General features: G+C 54.8%; 1 protein-coding gene across 9 annotated transcripts in view; it reads right to left on the reverse strand.

Moving 5' to 3' along the window:
• Window positions 1-23,893, reverse strand: part of KATNIP (katanin interacting protein) — a 185,029-nt gene that overhangs the window by 38,416 nt on the left and 122,720 nt on the right. For all 9 annotated transcript variants that reach the window (XM_089320844.1, XM_089320843.1, XM_051847546.3 and 6 more), the window contains 5 exons: window positions 23,258-23,338; window positions 21,456-21,562; window positions 19,802-19,904; window positions 14,683-14,898; window positions 2,861-2,998 (listed from right to left, as the gene is read on the reverse strand). In XM_089320844.1, coding sequence (XP_089176970.1) covers window positions 2,861-2,998; window positions 14,683-14,898; window positions 19,802-19,904; window positions 21,456-21,562; window positions 23,258-23,338 — 645 coding nt within the window. The remainder of the gene's footprint in view (window positions 1-2,860; window positions 2,999-14,682; window positions 14,899-19,801; window positions 19,905-21,455; window positions 21,563-23,257; window positions 23,339-23,893) is intronic.

The following is a 23,893-nucleotide window of genomic DNA, read 5'->3' on the forward strand; positions in this document are numbered from 1 at the left end:
CAGAGGATGACCCGACTGCTCGTGGGCTCCTGGGAGCACCTGCTCTGTCGTTCACTCCTCGACCACTTATTTCGGGTTTTATTTATGACTCCGACCCTGCTCTTGAGGTGTGCACAGCCCGGTGAGGGAGACAGGTGTAAGTGCTGATGCAGGGGAGGACGCCCCTTAGCCACGAGGGCCAGCTTCCTGGGGGATGTGACGCCTGGGTTTCCAAGGACTAGGAGGCAGAGAAGCACATTCTGAGCCCCGAGGGGCCTGGGATAAAAGGCGTGGCTGCCTGGCAGGCGACAGCAGCGGGGCAGCTGGCATTCTGCAGGGTGCCATGGGCAGGCAGGGACGGGCAGAAGAGAGGTGCCAGGGGGTGGGGGTGGGGTTCTAATGGCAACCTCAGGGCTTTGACTTGGATCTCCTGGGTCAAGGGGAGCCCCTGAGGGTTGGAAGCAGCAGAGGAGTGGGTCAGGCCGTCCTGGCAGCTGCTGGAGAGAGGGGAGGCTGGGCCCGGGGCCGGCCTTCTCCTTCCGCACTTCCTTGCTTTTGCACACACGGTTCCCGCCACCTGGGCTACACTGCCTCCCTTCTCTCTGCTTCAGCTGGCTGCTGCTGTCTTGGTGCACTCCTGCTCAGGCATGTGCTCCTTCTAGAACCTTCCCTGACTGCCTCCAGTCAGAGGCAGTTGGCTCCGTGCAATCTGGGGAGGGCCAGTGCAAACTGGAAGATGAATTTTCTTGGAACTTTAGGAGGTTTAAAAAGATGACTGAAATTAGCTACTGATATTTACAAACAGGAAGGCTCACATCAAAATATTAAATATTCCGCTTGCTGGGAGTATTTCAAAGCTAACAAGACAGGGGTGGGGGTGTGTGTGCATCTGGCCGAGGAGCGGTTAGGATGCGGTTGGGATGCCTGTATCCCGTCCTGGAGTGCCTGGGTGGGAGTCCCAGCTCCTCTGCTTCTTTTTTTTTTAATTTTTATTTATTTATTTATTTGATAGGCAGAGTTATAGACAGAGAGAGAGACAAAGAGGAAAGAGAGAAAGGTCTTCCCTCAGCTGGTTCACTCCCCAAATGGCCACTACAGCTGGCACCGAGCTGATCTGAAGCCAGGAGCCAGGAGCTTCTTCCTGGTCTCCTATGCAGGTACAGGAGCCCAAGCACTTGGGCCATCTTCCACTGCCCTCCCGGGCCACAGCAGAAAGCTGGACTGGAAGAGGAGCAACCAGGACAGAACCTGGTGCCCATATGGGATGCCGGTGCCGCAGGCGGAGGATTAACCAAGTGAGCCACGGCACCGGCCCCTCCTTTGCTTCTGATCCAGCTTCCTGCTGATGCACACCCAGGAGGCAGCAGGTAATGGCTCAAGTAGATGAGGCCCTGCCACACTTGTGGGAGATCTGGAACCAGTTCCAAGCTCCCAGCTTCAGCCTGGCCCAGCCCTGGCTGCTGAGGGCATCTGAGGCGTGAGCCAGTGGTGGGAGACCATTGCTGGTCTCTGGCTCTGTTTTTAGGTAAAATGAACAATAACACAAACAGTTATAGCAGCACTGGCTCCATGTCCCTACCTAGTAACCATTCCTTGAAGATGAAAAGTGGCTTTCTCTTTACCCGGGGGATGGGCTTGCCAGTGTGCCACAGTCCCCACCACGCCCTCTTGTCTGTTACAATACTGAGGATGAGGGTCAGCTCCTACTATTGGTGACCGGGCAGTATGGCAATTCTCGACCTTGTGTCCATTGTTGAGAGAGGACACCAGGTAGGATGAGCGCGTCCCCGTCCGCCTCCCTCACTGGGCTGGCTACCTGCCGGGTCACGGGCTGACTTTGCCTTTCATTGAGTCCTTCGTCACACTCCAGGTACACCCATCCTAACTTGAACTTGTCAAGTCAGACGCACAGAGTCCGCCTCACCTAGCACATCATGTTCTGCGGCACCACGCGCTGGAGAGCGCCGGCTGTTTCCTGTCGCAACCACAGGGCTGACTGCCACCCAGCATCACTAGAGAGGAACGCACTGCGTGTCACTAGCCCGGGGAGAAGATCCAGACTCAAACTTCAAAGTATGGATTGTACCGAACGTCTGTCACTTTTGTAACCAGAGTCAGGTCCAAAAATCCTGCGTGGAGCCATGCGGAGCCCGGGGTGCCATCTGCACGCCACATTTCTGTATTTCCTTGTCTGCTCAGCTTGTGAGACAAGGCGTTCCTCCAAGGGCACGGAGCACACCATCGTCAGAATCTCTCACGCAGCCCGACGGCGCCTAGTCCGTGCTCACTCATACACGCGAAACCAAGGAGCCAACACAAATGCACACAGCGTGGAGGTGGGCGGGGGAGGGCCGGGGGAGGGAAGATGGTGTGAGGCTCGAAGGGCTCGGGGTGGGGTCTGGACCTTGGGGGCGCACGGCAGCCGGAGGCCAGGCCCCACTGCGCAGAGTGGGGGGTCCCATACCAGAGGATTGCGCGCCTGAGAGCTAGGAAGACGCGGAATCCTGGGCCCCGACCGACGCTGCTGCTGAATGAGAACCTGCATTTTAGCAAGACCCTGGGCGGCGGTGCCACTGTGGCTACGCGTGTGACAGGTGATGACTAAGAGACTGGGCCTGGGGTCCAACTGATGGGTTCAGGTTCTCTGACATTTACTGGCCTCTCTGTGTCTTGTCTGGATAACTGAGTCTCAGCTGTGTTCCTGGGGGGCTCTGACAAACCCAGGGTGAAACTGCCCAGCAGTGCTCTGGCTGCATGTGTGGGAAGGGGCAGCAGGGCCTCTTCGGACCCCCTGTGCTACTGGAGGAATTGGGCTGTTGGCCGACCACTGAGCGCCTCCACCCACCTGGCGCGCAGAGAGGACTTGGAGCCAGATACTCACGTCGTCCGCCGTCCAGTAATTCCACACCTTGATCTCCGCCAGCCCGAAGTCGCTCAGCTGTCTGGTGTTGCGGATGACGAAAAAGAGCTGCAGCGGTGGGTGGAAGGGACACACCCACGGGGAGGCGTCCTTTGCGCTCTGAAAGGCCAGCGAGAGAGGGCGGTGGTTAGGCACATTCCAGCCGCTCCCCAGAGGAAAATGGCGGGGACCCTTTGGCTGACTGGAAGCAGGAGGGGGCCAGGGCAGGACGCCAGGCCACCTTTGTCACCCAGCACAGGTGGGGTCTCAGCTCACCCCCACCTGGACCCCGCCCCCCTGCTAAGCTACATGTGGGCCCCTCTGATCTGCCCGCCAGAGGATGTGCTGAGGGTGGGGGTGGGGGTGCAGGTTGGGGGTTGGGGGGAGAGGGCGGGCAAGAGCCACTGCTTGCTTGGGCTGTTTGTCTGATTAACCTGGCAGACACAGCATATGCTTTTCTTTTGTGAAACCCTGCCGAGTTTTCTCAAATTTAAAAATAGCAAAGAAAGAAAACTGGCTTAGGCGTTCGGCGTTCGGTGGGAACGGGGCCATGGCACTGAGCCTTGGGATTTATTCTGTTCCCTTTCAGGGTTTCCAAGTCTGCAGGTCTCGGGTTGCAGCTTCCGCCCCACCTTCCACCACCATGAGTGGCAGCCAAGGCCACTCTTCAAGACTAGAGGGGCAGAGCGGGCAGGGGGCCTCCGTGTCATTTCTCATTCCCACCAACCACAGTCTGTGTCATTCGCGCTTTGGAGCAAGCCACATCAGGAGGAAGCCAGCTCCTTGCCTCCCTTTTCAGATAGCTCCCTGTGCTCTGCCGGGAAAGCCGACAGCTGTCCCCAGGTGTGTCCACGCCAGCTCGATCGCCGTGCCTTTGCACTGGTGGGGCCTCTGCTTCCTTGCAGTAGTCCTCCTGCCCTGGGAAATCCAGCTACAACAGGGTGCAGCAGGCACGGTCACCTCTTCCTCTGACCCGGTTACTCTGGCTGCCCCCAGCACCTTGCGATGTTCACGTGCCTTTCTGACCCACATGACCTATTTGCATGCTGACCCCTCACTCCCCACTCAGCTATGAGGCCCCTAAAGGGAAGCGCTGCCCATGTGGAACTCAGCCCAGAACCCTCAGGGTTCAGCACAGTCCCCTGGCCATGCACAAAGGACAGCAGAAGCTTTGAAAGATGAAGAAATGACTGAAGGAGTGGATTGACCAAATGCACCTGCTAACAGCCATCTTCTTATTTATTTTACTTATTTACTTGAAAGGCAGAGATAGGAGGTAGGGAGAGATCTCCCACTGCTGGTTCATTCCCCAGATGCCTGGCCTAAGCCAGGAGCCAGGAATCCAATCCAGATCCCTGCTGGGAGGGCAGGGATCCAAGTGCTGGGCCATCATCTGCTGACTCTGGGAGGCTGTGAGCAGACGCTGGAATGGAGTGGGGCTGGGTCTGGAATGCAGGCACTGGGATTTGGGATGCTGGCATCTCAAGCAGCAGCTCCCTTGCTGTGCCACAGCCTGGAGCTAGGGCGGTGGCTCTCTAGTGGGCCACAGTCCCCACTACTCCCTAGTGCCTTACTTCCCTCCGTATGTGCCCGCCCAGCCCCTGCAGGCGGCTGAGTCCGGGGTCCTTGCTCAGGGACTGCAGCATGAGCACCTGCTGAGCCCTGCCACTGGCCCAGTGGTGACTGCTGCAAGAGGAGCCTCGCCCTGCATCTGAGAACACCTCCACCAACTCCCGCACCTGCTCCTAGCTGGAGCCAGGGAAGGCGCCGCTGGGGTTGTGCTGGCCCCCAGGGCATGGGAGGGAGAGGCTCAAGCCCCAGCTGCAGGCCAGGACAAAGGAGGTCTGTTGTGGTGCCAACAGCGCCCGTCAGGAGGGAGGAGGCGGCTTCTGTTAAGGGGGAGAGATGAGTTCACAGGGGTTCTGACTTCTTCCAGCAAGTCCGCCAAGCCTCCTGCCCTGCAAGGACTCGGAGTGCTCTGGGCAGCTGCCAGGGGTCGAGAGGCGAAGGCAGCATGGAATCCAGGGCGGGAGTGTCCTTCCCTGGTTGCGCAGGCGCAGAAAATGGGTCCCTGTGGCTGCTTGACAGGACGCTGACCCTCCGAGGTGGGCTGTAATGGATTTCCCTTCACGTCGCTGTCAGTGGGGGGAACAGCAGGAAGCCTAAGTGGGAGCTGTGGTGTTCAAAGTCAGAGAACGTTAACCTGTGTGGGGCTCGGGGCCTCATTAGCAGCCGAGCTTCTGATGTTTCCTGGCCACAGACAGAATCCCCGAGAGCAGGACTGGCAGGAGGCGGCCGAGGGCGGGGCCGGTGCATGCTGGGCCGAGCCCCAGGTGCCAGGCCAGCAGGCAGAGCGGCCGCTGGCGGTGCCCTCCCTCCCCACCGCAGGTGGTTGAAAAAGACCCCTGGTTCTCTCTGAAGCTGGGAGCAGGCCCTGCTGCGGTTCCAGAGACCAGAGCTCCCGCAGGGCTGGGATCTGCCCAAGGCTGCTCAAGATGGCGGACTGAGTCTTCGCAAGTTCATTCATTCATTCGGCCTCAGTCTGGACTTGCCCCCGAGGCAGAGCCCGTGGCAAGGAGCCAGCATTAAGCAGTTTATTTAGGCAGTGCGGCAAGCACCAGCCAGAGAGCCAGAAGGCAGTTCACGACAGGTGTGCGAGCAAGCCAGCTGCTCTGGTGGGCACCGGAGCTCAGGCCTGCAGGGAATCAGGAAGCAGCGCAGCAACTCCATGGACCGACAAAAGCAAATCCAGAGGACAAAGAGCAGTGCTGGTGGTCGGAAGAAGAAGGGTTTGAATATTTGGCCTCTCAGCTCACACAGGAGTCCCGGCCACAAAGTCCTATGTTAACGGTTACTCAGAGGTCGGCCACTCCATCACATTGCAAGAACGGGAGGAGAGGCCTTTGAGGGGTGTTTAGACTGGATCAGGTGGTAGGGGCAGAGCCCCCATGAGTCAGTCCTGGTGGCTTTATAAGGAGACAGGGGCCAGTGCTGTGGCATAGTAGTGACTGCATCCCATATGGGCACTGGTTCAAATCCCAGCTGCTCTACTTCCAATCCAGCTCTCTGCTGTGGCCTGGGAAAGCAGTGGAAGATGGTCCAAGTGCTTGGGCCCCTGCACCCACATGGGAGACCAGGAAAAAGCTCCTGGCTTTTGGCTTCAGATTGGCTCAGCTCCGGCTGTTGCGGTCATTTGGTGAGTGAACCAGAGGAGGGAAGACCTCTCTTCTCTCTTTTTGTCTCTCCCTCTCTCTGTCTATAACTCTGCCTTTCAAATAAGTAAATACATCTTGGGAAACAGAAAATAAAAAGGAGAGAGCCAGACAGACATTGCTCCTGCCATGATGAGATGTAGCCTGTGGGGACTCTCGCCAGAACCTGCATCATCATGGTGGGATTTCGAGCCTCCAGACTGTAAGCCAAAATAGATCTCTTTTTCTTGATGTGATCGGGCTGCCTCCGGTGCTTTGTTATAGTAACGAAAGCAGACTGATAACGAGTGCATCAAGTGTGCACTGAAGTGGCGGAGCATCTGCTACACATTTGCCCTACAAATGCCAAGTTGGACTGGAAGGCAGAATCAGACGTTTGAGCAACTCAGTGCCACCAAGGGAGGGCAAACTAGTACAACCGCCAAGAAGGGGGAAAAAAAAGGCTTGCCTATGAATGTGCCTAGCGGCATTGTTCCTAACAGCCGACAGGGGTCAGGACGCAACCGATGACTGGCAGATCCAATGTGCTCTGGCTGTGCCACAGGTGTCATTCAGCCATAAAAGGAGGGAAGCACTGATGCACGCTGCGGCATGGATGGACCTGGAGCACACGACACAGAGTGGAAGCAGCCAGACACAGTACGATCTCATTTATAAGAGATGTCCAGGGCAGGCAAACCTAGACACAGAAAGTAGGCTGATGGCTGCCCACGGGGTGGAGTGGAGAATGGTTATTAATGGGGACACAAGGAACTGGCACTGCGTTGTAGTGGGTAAAGCCACTGCCTGCAGTGCCGACATCCCTTATGGGCACTGGTTCGAGTCCTGGCTGCTCCACTTCTGATCCAGCTCTCTGCTAGGGCCTGGGAAAGCAGTAGCAGATGGCCCAAGTCCTTGGGCCCCTGCACCCGTGTGGGAAGACCCAGAAGAAGTTCCTGGCTTTGGATCAGTGCAGTCCGGCTGCTGTGGCCAACTGGGGAGTGAACCAGCAGATGGAAGACCTCTCTCTCTCTCTGCCTCTCCTTCTCTCTGTGTGTAACTCTTTCAAATAAATAAATAAATATTTTTTAAAAAAATGGGACACAGTTTCTTTTGGGGCCTAAACTCTATGATGCAAATAAGAAATGTTCTGGGTCCGTGGCATGGATGATCAGGGAAGTCTCTCTCTAGCTCCTAAGCTAAGGGTCTTTTCCAGTCCAGCTTTTCCTAACAGGATCTGTCACCCACAGGGAGACGCCAGGCTGTCCTCAGAACCAGCTCCAACTTACTGAATCATCACATCACGAAGGAACGAACGACTGAGATACCTAACAACTTGGGAGGAGGTCAAGGGCACTAGGCAGGCAAAGGAAAAGACCACCTCAGCAAGACTGCACATCGTAGGAGGCCATATTTACAGCATTCGTAAAACGTCAGGAAGCATGGGACAGAGAGCAGTGTCAGCGGCGGAGAGGGAGGGATGGGGAGCCCTCTGCTGCGATGGGTCTGGGCTGGACCGATACGGTGGGAGCCAGGTGTGTGCACACATGCATCAAACCACATGGAACTGTACACACACACACACACTGCGTGCAAGTGAGGGTGTGAAGGTCTGGACTTTGCACCTATGTCAAGGTCCTGGTTTTGACCATGTACACAGGATGTTATCTGTGGGGGAAGCTGACCAGGGGCCTGTGGCATCTCTCCATCCTTTTGCGTCTTAATGGAGATAGGATTCATATATCATAAAACCCAACATTTCCAAGTGTACAATTCAGGGTTATTTTTTTTTCCCAGTTTAATAACATGATTGCATCACTATCACCACTATGTTTTCCCAACGCTGCTCACTGCCCACAAAAACCCATGAACCCATTAGTAGTCACTCTCCACTCCAAGCCCTGGTGACCATTGATCTGCCTTCTGTCCCTAGATTCGTCTGTCCTGGGAGCCTCTTACAAATGGGAACATACAATATGTGGGCTTCTGGGTGGCTGCTTTCACATGGCGTCGTGCGCTCATAGCCTACGCATGTGGCAGCATGCATCAGTGCTTCCTCCCTTTCTAAGGCTGAGTGATGTCTCACCGCACCCTACACCACACAGCTTAACCACTCAGCAGCTGATGGACACTGGGGCTATTATGAAGCCTGCCACCATGAACATGCATGCCCAAGCTTGTCAAATATATACATCGGTGTTCTCATCTCTCTTGGGTACAGATCCAGGCGTGGCGTTGTCAGGACACTGGGTGACGCCACAGTGCACTTTGAGGAACGGCCAAGCTGTTCCCCCCAGTGGCTGAATCTCTGAACTTTCACATCTCTGACAGCAAAGTACGGGGGCTCCAAGCTCTCCAGGTGCTTGTCCTAACACCTGTCACTTTCTCTTTTCTTTCATTTTTAAGAATGACAGCCATCATTGTGGGTGTGAGGTGTGATACTGATTTGCATTTCCCTAATGATTAACACTGCTGAGGATCTCTGCATGTGCTTGTTAGCCATTAGTATATCTCCTTGGAAGAACGGCTATTAACAGTCCTCTAGCCACACCTGAATTGGGTTTTTGTGGCTGTTGAATTTCAGAGTTCTTCTCTTTATATATTCTGGATACTAGGTCCTTGTCAGACACATGAGTTTGGAAATACTTCTCTCAGTTTATGGTTATCCTTTTACCTTCTGAATAGTGCATCTGAAGCAAACACGTTTTAAATACTTGATCTGTCAATTGTTTCTTTAGTTGCTTGTACTTCGGGTGTCAGATCTAAGATTCCACTGACAAATTCAAGGCTCGAAGATTCACATCTCTGTTTTCTTGTAAGGGTTTTAGAACTTCAGTTCTTACCTTTAGGTCTCTGATCCATTAAGTTGGTTTTTGGATGTGGTTTGAAGCAGGAGTCCAACTTAATTCTTTTGGATGTGGAAATGCACTTGTTGAAAAGATCATGGCTTCCTCACTGCACAGTCTTGCCACTGTAGTCGAAATCGACTGGCCGTAGAAGTAGGCGTTTATTTCTAAACTTTCAGTTCTATTCCCAGATCCACCGCAGATCTATGCCAGGAGCATGCGATTTTGATTACTGTAGTTCAGCAGTAAGTTTTAAAAACTGAGTAGTGTGAGTCCTTGTCCTTCTTTTTCAACACTGTTTTGGCTATCTCGGGTCCCTTGAATTTCTATGTGCCTATTTAGGATCGGCTTATAAATTCCTCAAAAAAGGCAGCTGGACTGTTGATTGGATTGCATTGAATCTGTAGATCAATTTGGGGAGTCCATAAACACGAACGTTTTCCCATTTATTTAGGTGGTCTTTGATTTCTGTCGACAATATTTTGTACTTTCCAGTGTCCATGTGTGGTACTTCTTGGGTGAAATTTATTACTAACTCTTTTTATTTTCATAAATATTACAAACAGAATTGTTCTCTGAATTTTCTTTTTAGATTGGTTATTGCTAGCACATAGAGATGCAACTGATTTTTGTATATTGATTTCTTATCTTGTAAACTTGAGGAGCTCAATTTCAGCCTTCCTGGTGTATTTTCTGTATGTGAGATCACATTAACCGCAAACACAGTTTCATATCTTCCTTTCTAACTTATTTTCTCGCTTAACCGCCCACGGAAGAGGAGTGGTGGAAGCAGGCCTTCCTGCTTCGTTCCCGATCTTTCAGTCTTCCACTGCGAAGTCTGAAGTCAGCTGTGGCGGCTTCAGAGATGTCCTTTGCCAAAGGCTGAGGGGGAGGCTGAGGATGCTGTCTTCCTGGTGGCTTTTCTTTCGAAGCCATCAAGGACTGCTGGATTTCATCAAATGCCTTGTCTACACCTATGAGATGCCATCCGGCTACTTCCTCCTTTGTCGTATTAATATATTGTAATACACCGTTGTTGTTGTTGTGTGTGTGTTTTATGTTGCCCAAGCTTTGCATTACTGGGATAAATTTCACCTGGTCTTGATGTGTAGCTCTCCTTATCAACTGCCAGATCCGATTTGCTAGTGCTTTGTTCAGAGCGTTTACATCTAATTTCATGAGGGATATTGGTTTCTAGCTCCCTTTCTTGCAATGTCTTTGGTTTTGCGATCAGGGTAATCCTGGCCTCAAAGAAAAGCATGCCCTCATTTTAGAAGGGTTTATGAAGGATTTGTGTTCATTCTTTCAAAAAGATTTTATTTATTTGTGTGAAAGAGTGACAGCAAAAGATGTGTGTGAGAGAGAGAGAGAGAGAGAGAGATCTGTCATTCACTGGTTCACATCTTCACATAGTTGTATAATACACAGGGCTGGGCTAGGCCTAGGCCAGGAGCCAGGAACTCCATCCTGGTCTCCCACATGAGTGGCAGGGGCCCAGGTACTTGTGCCATCATTCACTGCCCTCCCAGGCACAGCAGCAGGAAGCTGGATTGTAAATACAACAGCAGGGACTTGAACCAGCACTCTGATAGGGACGCCAGTGCTGCAAGCAGCAGCTGAACCCACTACAACACAATGACGGCCCAACTAGGGGTTAACTCTTTGGTAGAATTCAGTGAAGCCACCTGGTCCTGGGCTTTTATTTTTGGGAAGTGTTTTTGATTATTAATCCAGTCTCTTTATTTCCTGTAGGTTTATTCAGGTTTTCTATTTCTTCTTGAGTCAGCTTTGGTAATTTGTGTCTTCCTAAGAATTTTTCCATTTTATCTAGATCTAGTTTGTTGGCATCCAATTATTCATAAGACTCTTATAATTCTTTTCATTTCTGTAAGATCAGTAGTAACATCCTGATTTTATTAATATGAATCTTTTCATTCCTTTTTTCCCCCTTCCCAAGCCTAGATAAAGATTTGTCAGTTTTGTTGATCCTTTCAAACAACTAACTTTAATTTCATTGATTTTTCTCTATTGTTTTTCTGTTTCTGAACTATTTTTTACAATTTCCTGGGGATTTATAATTCTTTCCAAATAAAAAGGTTAAAAAAAAAAGAAATTGCATGAGTATTGCACTCTTTTCTGTGCTGCGGATAGAGTACAATTAGGACAAATCAAAGCCTATGCCCTCAATGGAAGAGTCAGACAGTAAACATGTGAACAACACAGGTCTCACAGTGAGGGGTGCTCTGAAGAAAGTGACAAATGACAATGTGACATTGGCTATAGGGGGAGGGGTCAGGACTCTTCCAAAGTTGCTAGGTCAGGGAAGGTCTTGCTGAGAAAGTGATATTTGGGGCTGAGATCTGAGTGTCGAGAAGCCACTTGGAAATCCGGAGGGAAGAAATTCTGGAGAGGTGGTAATGAACTTGGCAGCTCAGAGGAGCAGAAGGCAGGCCTGTGGCTGTGGGAGCCCCACATGCAAGGGGTGTGTTTGCCAAGTAGGGGGTGGAGGTCAGAGGAGGGCGGAGAGGAAGGAGGGGCCTGCTCACAGGAGAGGGACCTGGGTTTTATTCCTCAGTGCAATGGGAAGTGACGGCGGGGCTTCTAGGTAGGGGAGGGGCACAATCGCCTTGGACACAGAGTGGAAAACGCAGTGGGCGGCACGAGAACAGAAGAAAGTAAGAAATGGAGGCTGTTTCATAATCCACATGTGACTGAAGCCAAGTCGGCAGCAGAGACAGAGAGAAGGGACCGGATTCAGGCTCCATGGGGGGTGGGGGGCAAGAGCAATAGGATGTGGCGGCCTGCAGTAAGGTGGTGGGGACGGTGTCCTGTCCACACTGTATCCCGGGACAGAAAGGTGTGTGGCACAGACTAACTTTTGATTTGGAGCTAATCACAGGCTCTCAGGGAACCGCTGATGGTGCAGACTCCAAGGGGTGGGCTCGGGCAGCAGAGTGCTTGGTGAGCAGATATGCCTGGAGGAGGAAGACACCTGTGGGTGGGGAGCAGTGGGGCTCCAGCTCAGGTTTCAGGTCTCTGAAGGCCAAGCTGACATTCATGGTGGGGGCTCTGAGGAGCAGGCAGGGCTGGGCTTAAAATCAGGGGTCACCTTGAGGCCGTAGGCCAGGGCGTGGCCAGGGAGAGAAAAGGGGGTGGGCATAGATGGAGGAAAGTCCGGTGGAGCCCCCGGTGCCTCCACTGAAGGCCCTGCTCTTCTGAACCCAGCCTCCACTCCCAGGGACCTCAGCTCAGCTGTCAGCTGGGCCCCAGCCACTGCTCTAAGGCTAGGGGAAGCCATGGGACTTGGGTTTCTCCGGGATAGAATGGGGAGTCTCATCGCAGGGGGAGGGCTGAATGAGGAGGTGTGCCAGGCCCTGGCCGGCACACACAGTGGACCTGATGGCTCTGATGGGTTCTGTGTCCTGGGAGTCCAGGCCTGGCATGCAGGACAGCCTTCCAGGAGGCAGGGGGCACCCAACCCGGCCCACCCCCTGGCAGGACCTGGGAGACACAGCTGCTTATGTCCCAACCCCAGGACAGAAAACTAAAAACAGAAACCACAGATCCCCAAACACCCAAACCACAGGCCACAGTCCTCACTGCCACCCCACAGCAAGCTCCAGTGCCTGACTGTTGCCCTCTCTTATGTACTGGGGATAGAGTACAATCAGGACAAATCAAAGCCCACAGACTCCAATCCGCAGGCACAGCAGAGCTGTGCAGGCCACGGCATCCGCGCAGCCGTGACCCCACAGGGCTTGTTTCTCTCGGAGGTGGGGCTCCCAGGGCTGCTCACCTGGAAAGGGGCTCAGACCCGCCTGGCCCAAGCCTGGGCACAGCTGGTTCCCAGCTGTCTCGCATCTCTGCTGCCTTTCCTGTCCTAACAATCTGGAATTTCTTCAAGGAGGATGCCTCCCTACCCTCCTGGGGTGCCGGTGGCCCCAGCATCTGGGTACCCTCTCAGAGCCAGGGGGAGCATGAGTGTTCCTCTCTGGGGACTGCACATCCCCAGCAGGGCAAAAGAACGACAAACCACCCAACCAATCAACAGACTGACGGATTGATGGACAGACTGACCAGCCATCACCCTAACCCAAAAGGCAAGCTCTGTTCCCTCCCCCTGCAAAGAAGACCAGACCCCAGGATACTACTACAACTCCACCATGACCGTGGGGCCTTCTGGACTGGCTGCAGTGGTGAGCCCAGCAAAGACTTGAAACACCTTCTCTTCTTTCTTTCTCTCCTCTCCTTCCTTCTCTTTCTCTGTCTGTCTTTTTAAGATGTATATACTTAGTTGAGAGGCAGAGTTATAGACAGAGACAGAGAGAGGGAGAGAGAGAGACAGAAAGGTCTTCCACTCGCTGGTTCACTCCCCAACTAGTCGCAATGGCCAGAGCTGGGCTGATCCAAAGCCAGAAGCCAGGAGCTTCTTCCGGGTCTCCCATGTGGGTGTTGGGGCCCAAACACTTGGGCCATCTTTTGCTGTTTTCTCAGTTGCATTAGCAGGGAGCTGGATCGGAAGTGGAGCAGCTGAGATGAACCAGTGCCCATATGGGATGCGGGCACTGCCAAGTGGAGGCTTCACCTATTACCCCACAGTGCCGGCCCCTCTCGCTTCTTTATTTTTTAAAAATGCACTAAAGTGATCCAGGTTTGAGTTTTGCTGGTGATGGTCTAAGAGCTGCGACAGGTTATCTGCCCTCACCTCTCATCTGTCCACAGGGTCAAGACCAGAACGCGGCTAGCTACAGCTGGGGGTTTTAAAGCCTTGTTTCCTCGTTTCCTCTTTGAAATGGGGTTAGTGACGTCTACTCCTTGGTGCTGTCACTCTTGGTGAACAGCAAGATCTGGTATCTGGAGCCCAGAGGAGACCCAAGCACCACGCAAAACTCCTGCTGCTCACACGGGAGCCTGTGTGTTACGTTGAGGTAAGAATCTTTTTTTTTTTTTTTTTTTTTGGTGCCCATTTTACAGATGAGGGAACTACAGTAGAAGTTAGGAGAGTGGCTTGGGGGCCCTGAAGTTGCAGGTCATCAGCTTTGGGCGCGGGTCTTTGGTCTTCTCGAGACTACGCAGTTAGGTCAAAGTTGGATTATAGCTCCGAAGACACCCTTTGCACCCTTCTTTGGAAGAGATAGCACATGGACAGGGCAGGGAATTTAAACGGCACAAGAGAGCACCTGAGGAACGCTCTTCCTCTTGCGCTGGGCCCTGGCCTGCAGGCAGCCCTGTCTCAGTCCCACTCCCCCCTGAAGGTAACTGTGAATGAACCAAAGGGGTGCATGGTGGAGACCCTGTGGCTGGTCGCTTTGTCTTGGTCTGACGTGCAAGTGGCAGGAAGAGAAAATGCCAAGGCTGTGAAAACCTGCCAGATAATTTCAAGGAAGGGAGACATTCGGTGCTGGTAGGGGGAAGCAGGACCCCGAGAGGGTGTGGCTGCAGGACGGCCGTGAAGGGCGCTCCACTAACTTCCACTGTGTGCCCCCCTCAAGTCCACACCCTTCGCCAAGCCTGAGTTTCTTCTGCTACAAAATGAGGGTGTGGGTCTTAGTGACCCCAGGGGCCCTGTGTTTGCTGGTGGCCAGAGTGGGTGAACTGGCTCTTCCAGGAGAACCCCACAAACCAGGGCTCAGGGAGGGGAGGCTGGGAGGCGCCCCCACTGCCCTAACCCATGGGACAGGTCCCCGCCCCGCAACTGCGCCCCTTAACTCGGACTTCACATGGATGCACTTAGCAAGGAAGGGCCCCCTGCGTGCACCCTACTTACAGCTAGGTTCCTGTTGACCAGGCGGCCCAGCTCGCCCGGCGAGTCGGCGTGCCGGATGTCCACGTCGTGAGGCGACACGTACAGCTTGCTGTTGTTCAGGTCAAAGAACTCGACCTCCGTGAGGCCCACCCACCGTGGGCTGCCCCAGTTGGACAGGATCTCCATGGTCACGTACACAGCATCTCTGACTTCCGCCACTCTCCCTCTGCGCACGTCCTTAAAGGGAAGGAAAACAGACAAGGAAGATGAAAATCACGGCCGGCTTGGCTTGCGCTGCCCACGGCGGGCTGGACGGCCTCTGGCCAGTTCGGCTAACCACACGGGGCCTCAGTTTCCCCAGTTGTACCGGAAGGGGAAGGGCAGCGCCCACTCCCTGTGGTTATTAGGAAGAGCAAATGAACCTGTATTTGTACAGCATTTAACACACGGTTACTGTGCACCCTGGCGCTTAGCACGTCTTCTGTTTACGAGTTTGCAAATACAGATGTTTGCAAAGCATCAGGTTCTGCCCAGCCAATGCAACAAAGTGCACTTCTCTTCCCCTCACTGCCCAGGGGTCATGTCCCCAGCCAAGCCAGAACTGCTGCCAAATTAGGTGGAGTTATGGGCCGAATTGTGTGCCCCCAAATTCATCCGTAGAAGTATCAACCCCCCAAATCTCAGCAGGTGACTTTATCTGGAGACGATGCCTTTAAAGAGATTAAATAAAATGAGGCCCTAAGGGTGGGTGCTGATCCAATCTGACCGGAGTCCTTTTAAGATAAGGCATTTGGGCCCACGGGGACACATCATGGACACACCATGGGCACACACAGAAAGAACATGTTAGGGTAGTATGTCTGGCCTAGCAGTTAAGATGCCACCTGGGATGCTTCATTTTAGAATTCCTGAGTCCAAGTGCTGGTTCTGCCTCCTAGTCCAGCTTCCTGTTTAATTTATTTGAAAGACAGAGTTACAGAGAGAGGTAAAGCCTGAGAGAGAGAGAGAGTTCTTTTATTCTGCTGGTTCACTCCCCAAATGACCACAATGGCCAGGGCTGAGCTGATATGGAGCCAGGAGCTTTTTCTGGGTCTCCCATGCAGGTGCAGGGGTCTAAGGACTTGGGCCATCTTCTACTGCTTTTCCAGGCCAGAGCAGAGAGCTGGATTGGAAGAGGAGCAGCCGGGACTCGAACCAGCGTCCATATGGGATGCTGGCACTGCAGGCGAGGGCTTTAACCCGCTGTGCCACAGCGCCAGCCCCCGAGCTTCCTGTTAATGTGCAGCCTTAGAGGCAGCAGGAGATGGCTCAAGCAGTTGGGTTCCTGCTGCCCATGTGAGACACCCAGACTGAGTTCCTGGGTTCCAGTTCTGGCCTGGTCCAACCTGAGCCATTGTGGGCATCTGGAGGGGGAAACCAGCAGATGGCGGGTTTTTCGGTCGCTCTGTCTCTCAGCTAAATAACAATGAAACAAATGATCAGAATGACCATTTGAGGATGGAGCGAGGATGCGGCCATCTACAAACCAAGGAGAGCGGCCTCAGGAGAAACCAATCCTGGAGGAAACAGATGTGTGGGGTGACAGCAGCCCCAGCAAAGGAACACAGGAGGGAACAAGGGCCCCGCCGCTCTGCTCAGACGGGCCACTGTACCACTTCAGCCTGGCCAGGGAGGATAGGATGACGTCACCTCCACGAGACTCTCATTAAGCACATTCAGCAAGGTATGAGCCCTGGCCCTGCCTGCACACACTTAAGTGCCCTTTTAATTTTTTTTTCCCCATTTCTCTCCTTCACTGATTTTAATGCCCACCGCCTTCCCAGGCAGGCTGTGTGGCCTGAGAATACGCAAATGGCAACCATGCAGAATGGCTTTCTGGAGGCCTCCGGGGCCCCAGCATAGCACTGGTCGCCACGGATCAGTCGCTCGTACAATGGCGCGCGCCCTGTGTGCACCTGCCCTGCTAATTAGCCCTGGGAATCTGCAATGGCTCTGTGAGCAGGGAGCCGAGCAAACGCACAGCAACTGTTCCTCACTTTTTTTTTTTTTTTTTAATTAACAGCCAGTGAGACGTGCTATCGCTCAGCGTGTTTGCATGAGCCTTGAGTGCCAGGCCACGGGGATGGGGAGGCGGCAGAGAGGTCAGCCCATTGCTCCCCGGAGGAACTGGGGGCCTGTTTGGATTAACTTGGCCGCTGGCAGAATCCACAGTTATCTTCTCCTCGTCACCTTTCTGCGGCTTCACGGGGCCCTCGCCAGGTGCTCCGCCACCCTGGGCCTGCTGAAAGACTTACACCAGCCTGGCTGACTCGGGGCGGGGGAGGCGGGGCAGGTTAAGAGCTCCTGCTTGTGGGGCACACTCCAGCGCCCAGTGGGCAGCCTGGGAGGCGTGAAGAAGCGGCAGGGCTGTTCACCTTGCTCGGTGGGGCTGCAGAAGGGCCACACGGCAGGAGAGGGCTGCCGGGGCTGCTGCCCGGCTCCACGTCGCGCATGCCAACTCCTGAGCTGAGCTCTGTGAGGGCCGCGGGCCCGTTCACCCAGGGGCGTCATGACTTGCCGCAGGCCCGCCACCTGCTTTCTGTATTGCCCGTCGGAGGCCTCTCCTAGGAGTCTGGAGGCAATGCGGGCTGGGAAGCTCCCAGCATCCACTGTCCCCTCTCTCCCTAAGACCGCATGGTTGCCCTGCGGCAAAGTCACTCCTCTCTTCTCAGCCATGAGACACAGGAGGACCGAGCTCTTCCCACCCCAAGGAGGGCACCCTGTGTGCACTCCTGGGCCAGCAGGAGGGCCCGGCTCGGTGACATCCTGGCCTGTCCTAATCTCTGCTTTGTGTGGGTGTGGGTGTGGGTGTGTGTGTGGGGAGCGGTCTTCTCTCCTGACAGTGGAGTCCGAGAGTCTCCAGGCACGAACTGGGAGCTCCACCCACTATCAGGCACCTGGGCAGAGAGCACTGGGGAATGGAGCCTCGGGGTGCAGCTGACGCTGCGGGGACCCAGCAGAGAGACAGAGTGTGAGCTGCCAGATCCAGCCCCACCCAGTCCCCTCCGTGGAACTGGTGGTGGCGCGTGTTGGTAATCTTTCTCCTCTGTTGCCTAAGTCAGTTTGCCCTGCGTTTTCTGACGTCTCCCACAATGCAAAGGGATGTGAATGATCCAAGCTCTTTCTCATGTGGCTGAAGCTGCACTACGCTTAGAATCCCTACAGCTAAGCAAGCAACCATTCCAGGCAGGGCGAGCAAGGCGCCGACTGCTGCAGATGGCAAACTTTCAGATGCTGGTACCAGCATCTGGTACCCCGCCCTGAGCCAGGCCTTTCCTGGGTCATCCTCACAGGGTCCTGGGGGGAGGGTGGGTGGATTATTTCTCCTTTGTGACAGCCACCCAAGGTCACATGATCTCCATGTGATGGCACCAGATTAAAGCCAGGACGAGGGACAGGCAGCACGTGCAGCGGTTGGGACACCTGCAGCTCATACAGGAGCGCCTGGGTTCAAGTCCTGGCTCGGCTTCTGATCCCAGCTTCCTGCTAGTGCTCACCTGGGGAGGCAGCAGGCGATGGCTCGAGTATCTGCGTCTGTGCCACCCAGACTGAAGTCCTAGCTCCTGGCTTTGGTCTGGTTCAACACTGGCTGGTGTGAGCATTTGGAGCATTCGTGAGCATAACCAACAATCGTTCTCTCCCTCTGTCTCTGCCTTTCAAATAGAATGAATGAATAAAAATAATAATAAAAAAAAACATATGTGTTGGCACTGTAGCACAGCAGGTTAAGCCACTGCTTGCGATGCCGGCTAGAGTCCCGGCTGCTCTGCTTCTGATCCAGCTTTCTGCGAGTGCACCAGGAAAAGCAATCAGCAGAAGGTGGCTCAAGTCCTTGGGCCTCTGCCTTCTATGGGGGAGCCCAGGATGGAGTTCCTGGCTCTTGGCTTTGGCTTTGGCCTTGGCCTATCCCTGGCTGTTTCTGCCACTTGGGGAGTGAGCCAGCTGATGGAGGATCTCTCTGTCACTCTGCCTTCCAAATAAATCAGTGTTCAAAAATAAGAAAGCTCCTGGTCATGTAGCGCTGCTGCCTTTTGTAGTTTGTGCCCAGCCCCATCAATACTCAACACCTGAAGCTGGCGCTCTGACACAGTGGGCTAAGCTTCTGCCTGTGGCACCGGCATCCCATATGGGCGCTGGTTCACGTCCCGGCTGCTCTCCACTTCTGATCCAGCTCTCTGCGATGGCCTGGGAAAGCCCCTGAACTTGGAATAAGCTGTAGGCTCCTGACTTCAGATTGACGCAGCTCTAGCCGTGGGGCCATTTGGGGAGTGAACCAGTGGATGGAAGACCTCTCTCTCTGTCTCTCTCTTTCTATAAGTACCTTTCAAATAAATAACTAAAATCTTGGAAAAACAAAACAAAATCATTCAACAGCTGAGTCTTTGCAAGGCCGACCCAATCATGTTGGCCTCGAGGAAGACCAACGTCGCCTTGTGCAGTGGACCTTATACCCTTGGGAGTTTTATGTGCGGCGTCTCCGCGAGGACTGTCTCCAGCCATTCGCACTCCTGGGTCATGCTGACATCGCACACTTCCCCGCCTAGGTCCCTTATCATGAGACATTTAGGTTACCTCTTTCCATCCCGCCCCTCATTTTCGCCTACTTCCCCGCAGCTGAGTGATGTCCTCCGGGTAAGAAAGGGGGTGGCCGGGCAGGAGCCGTAGGCATTTCTGGGGCTCTGCCTGCCTGCTCCTGGCCTTTCAAGAGCCCCTCCTGTGTTCGCTCGGCCGTCAGCAAGGTGCGGCGGCCTCGGCTTGGCTGTATCCTTGCCAGCACTCGGGGTCACCGTCAGAAGTCCTCTGTCAACTCTCACACCAAATTGGGATGCTGGGGTTGTTTTACTTTGCATTTCTTGATGGCAAGCGGGGCGGGGGCCTTTCCCTATGGGCTTCAGGTTCTATTTCTCTCCAGAAGTTTCTGGCCCCCATCTTTCTTTCCCTGTTCTCTATTGCTGCATCAGGTATGTGTCTGTCTGTGTGCTGGGGAGGAGCGGAGATGCAGACCAGGGCAGAAGTGAGCGTTCAGAGGCTGCTTCCACTCGCGGCTTCCAGGCAGGACCTGCAGCCCATCTAGAAACCCCCGCTAAGTCAAGGCCCTCACCTCAGGGTCCGGTGCGCGCTCCTGGGGTGGTGAAACAACCTCGCCGAGATGGGCAGGGTGGCTTTCCATGGCATGCAGGACTTCCAGAAGCTTCTGCTGCTGTCTGAAATGGGATTTCGTGTTAGCAACCAGGCAGTAACAGATGATAAACAAAAGGCAGCCTTCCCATCAAGGGCCCCCCTGCTGACTTTCCTACCTCGGGGAGAAGTCACAATGTGGGAAGCAAGGCTGCACCCTGCCCGTGGTTCCAAGGCTCACACAGACAGGCAGGCCTGCTTCTCCCTTTGTCAACAGCTGGACAATTAGGGAGGAGATCAGAGCCCAGCTGGAGCAAAGCTGCTTGGGGCCAGCCAGCCCTCACCTCCCTCAGCCCATGGAGAACTCGCTCCAAGAGCAGGGCCCGGCTGAAATAAGGCCTGCAGGACAAATCCAGCCCACCTTTTGCATGAAACATTTTAAAAACGGTGCTTATTTTTATTTCTTTGAAAGGCAGAGAAGAGAGAGAGAGAGAGAATAAGAGGAGTGCTTCTATCCATTGGTTTTCTCCTCAAATGCCCACAAGAGCTTGGGCTGACCAGGTGGAAGTCAGGAGCTCAGAACTCCATCCAGGTCTCCCACGTGGGTGGCAGGGACCCAAGCACTTGAGCCATCAGCTGCTGCCTCCAGGGGCCGCATTAGCAGGAAGCTGGAATAGGAAGCAGAGCCGGGCCTTGAACCCAAGCGTTGCAACGAGGCACACGGGGGTCCCAAGCAGAGCTGCTGAGCCAGATGCCCCCCTCTCTGCATGACCTTTGAGCCAAGAACAGCCTTTATGTTTTTAAAGACTGCTAGAACAAACATGTGGAAATAGAAACAAGTGCCACGCGGGAAGCATTTTCTATCTGCCCCTGTCTGAGACAGTTTGCTGCGCGCTGGCCTCGAGGTCTGCTCTGCCGATCTCATTTCTGAGCACATAGGTACAGGCTCACGCGTGGCTTGGCACTCACGCACACACCCAGGGCCGCTGTGTGCAGGGCTGGGTGCTTTGTGGGACTGTGTACATGCCTGGCTGAGAGGCGAGCGCGTCCCAGAGCCAGCCTGCACACGGATCACAGCGGAAGCCCGAGCAGGGGCCGCCTCAGCCCAGGAGGGGGACAGAGCTTGCACGCCGGGTGAGGGAGGGATTTCCCAGCCACGGTGCATCTTTCTGAAGGTGAATTTTGCCTCAAGGCTAGGGGGAAGCTTTGACTTTGACAACAAAACTGGACCGTTGCAATGACAGATGCTGGACAGGAAGGGAACAGGTGCTGAGCCTTCAACAGGGAAACTGTAAAAGGTGCTGCTGTGCACCCCCCACCCCCGACTCCCAGGCCAGCTGGGGAGCAAGTTCACCACCCTGGGCGGTGTGGAGTGCTGCCAGTAGAAACTTCCAGAAGCCTGGCACTTTACCAGGCTGGGACCAAACAGAACAATCGAGGAGCCAGCTGGCCTGAAAGAAGTCAAGTGAATTTTGTGCTTGAGGGCTGGAAGGGGTGAGAGAGCGCATGGCCTGAAGCAGCAGTTTAGAATGGTCTGGAATAACATGGAGCAGCAACAAGAACCGTGAGCTGATAAGAGCCTCCTGGCTGCCGTGCTGGGCTCTGTGTTTGGGTTTTGGGCCAGCGTGGCGAAGTACCTGCTTCCCAGAAGGCAGACTCTGTCAGCAGCTTGCCCGATGCCTTTGGCTCCCTCTGCTGCCCTGGACGGCTCCGGAGCGGCGGTCATGGGTGCGCCGGGAAGTGGCTGGGGATGGAAAACGCTTATTAAACAGGGGTCGGAGGCAGTACTCCCAGGCCAGAGTGACAGCACACACGTCCCCAGCCCTCAGTCCCCTCGTCGGGCCCAGGGCCAGGAATGCGAGGCTGATTAGATCCAGAAACTTCTCAAGAAATTCCAGCTTCCCATGATCCGAGAGGGCCTGGGAGACGGTCAGGCTCTGTGCCCTCTAAGACCATCTCTCTCTCTCTCTCTCTCTCTCTCTCTGCGAAACCTCTCGCTGCTATGACGGCATCCCTGTTCCATGAGCTCACGGGCAGCCAGACCCCACGGAGGGTCCCAGGAGCACCCCTGGCCCCTTCCATGTTCTGTCCTCCGAGCCTCCTGCCTCCCGTGGCCCCTGTCACCAATACTGGAAATGTGCCCGCTGCCTGTCTGCAGAGGATTTCACTCATTGGAAGCCCTGCGGGGGCAGGGCTCAGGTCGCCCAGCAACCCTAGGGGTCAGTCCTGGTGGGCAGTGTTGCAGGGTTGGTAACACTTTCAGAAGACGAGGAACTGACAGGCCAAGCAGGACCCAGGCAGAAAGCAAAGCACCAGGACGGTGCTGGGGTGCTGTCCCGCCCACCACCCCGTCCCCCTCTGGTGCGCGCGCCTGCCTCCTCTTCTCCCGTGCACAGGTCTTCTCTGTGCTCCTCGATTAACCAGGCGCATTCCCACCTCAAAGCTTCCTCCGTGTCCCTTACCCCTGAAACGCTGCTGCCCGCTGCTGCTGCCTTCTTAAGGCAGGGCTCCGCTCAAATGGGACTCACCTTCTTTTTTTATTATTATTATTTAAAGATTTATTTACTTGAAGGGCAGAGCGACAGAGAGAGAGGGAGAGACAGACAGACAGACATCTTCCATCTGCTGATTTACTCCCCAAATAGCCACAACAACCAGAGCTGGGCCCTTCTAAAGGCAAGCACCAGGAGCTCCCCATGGGTCTCCCACCTGGGTGGCAGGGACACAAGCACTTGGGCCAGCACCTGCTGCCTTCCAGGCACATTAGTCGGGGGCTGGACTGGAAGCGGAGTAACTAGGACACAACCGGCATCCCCGATATGGGATGTCAGTGTCCCAAGCAGGGGCTTAAGTTGCTGCACCATAATGGCTGCTCTGGGACACACCTGGGACCACCCCATCCCACCCCTCAGTAGCAGCCGGGACTGTGACTGGGGTCTGACACCGCCCTGCTTCTTTCTGGCTTCCTTTCCCACTGCCTGGAGGTTCCAGCAGGCCAGGGGTTCTTATCTGCCGCAGCCACCTCTGTATCGTGGCCAGAGACACAGACTTGTGCACAGGGTAAGACATGCACTGCTCGGCGCTTTGTTCATTCTCGTCCGTATCTGTCAGCTGGCCTCCTTGGCTGAGCCGTGTCTACCTGACCTCAAAAGACAGGCATGACCCCCTTTTTCATGATACTAAGGGCTGCTTCTGTGTTGCTTTTGCCAGCAATTAGCAACATAAGGAGGGAATGGAGTCAGCAGGCCTGCGCAACTTCTGGCTTGAACTTGCAACCTTGAGCAAGCCACTCCAGCCCCCGGCTTCCTAGCCATGAAACGGGCAGAACGACACCAGGGCTCAGTGCACTGGGTGGAGACCTGCACTGCATGGGGACCGTGCGAGGGAAGAGCTCAGGAGCCCACAGGGGACGTGGTGTCATTCTTGGCCTTCCACTGACCTCAAGGCTCTCCTCCTCCTCCTCCTCCTCCTCCTCCGTCAGCAGATGGGCCCAGGGTTTTGCTGGTGGTCCCTCAGCATCCTGGAAAGGTGCAGTCACACGATGTGAGGTGGCAGGAAAGCCATCCACTGCGTATTCAAGGGCACAGGGAGGGACAGGGACCATCCCAAGAGCTCCAGGGAAACAGACAACAGGTGTTTCCTGAATGTCCCCAGCAACCCCGAGAAGGCCTGGGGGACCATGGGTGGCACAGATGGGGATTAGGCTTGCAGGCAGGCTGACTTCAAACACACGGCCTGAGCAGGTCACCTGGCTTTTTCAGGTGCCGGTGGCCACATTTCCAAAACAGGCTGATGCCACCAGGCCTGCCCACTTTAGGGTTACCCTGGGCATCAAGTGAGCTGGGCTACTCCCAACAGGGGAGTCCTGGGCCATGCTTCTGAGAAAGGATGCCTACACCAAGGCATATCCAAGGCCCACCCCTCCCTGCCCCCAGCTCCCCAGTGCACTAGCCCTGCCCACCTCCTGGCAGCAGGTGCAAAGCCAAACAGCTGCAGGGCCAGGGGAGCTCCTGGAACAAGCGAGGAGAGCCAGGGGCAGGGCAACGGGGAGCAGTGAGGACTGCAGTGGCCTGAG

The sequence above is a fragment of the Oryctolagus cuniculus genome, chromosome 19, assembly GCF_051225735.1.
Source record: "Oryctolagus cuniculus isolate XC-2025 breed Fujian yellow rabbit chromosome 19, ASM5122573v1, whole genome shotgun sequence".
Lineage (NCBI taxonomy): Eukaryota > Metazoa > Chordata > Mammalia > Lagomorpha > Leporidae > Oryctolagus > Oryctolagus cuniculus.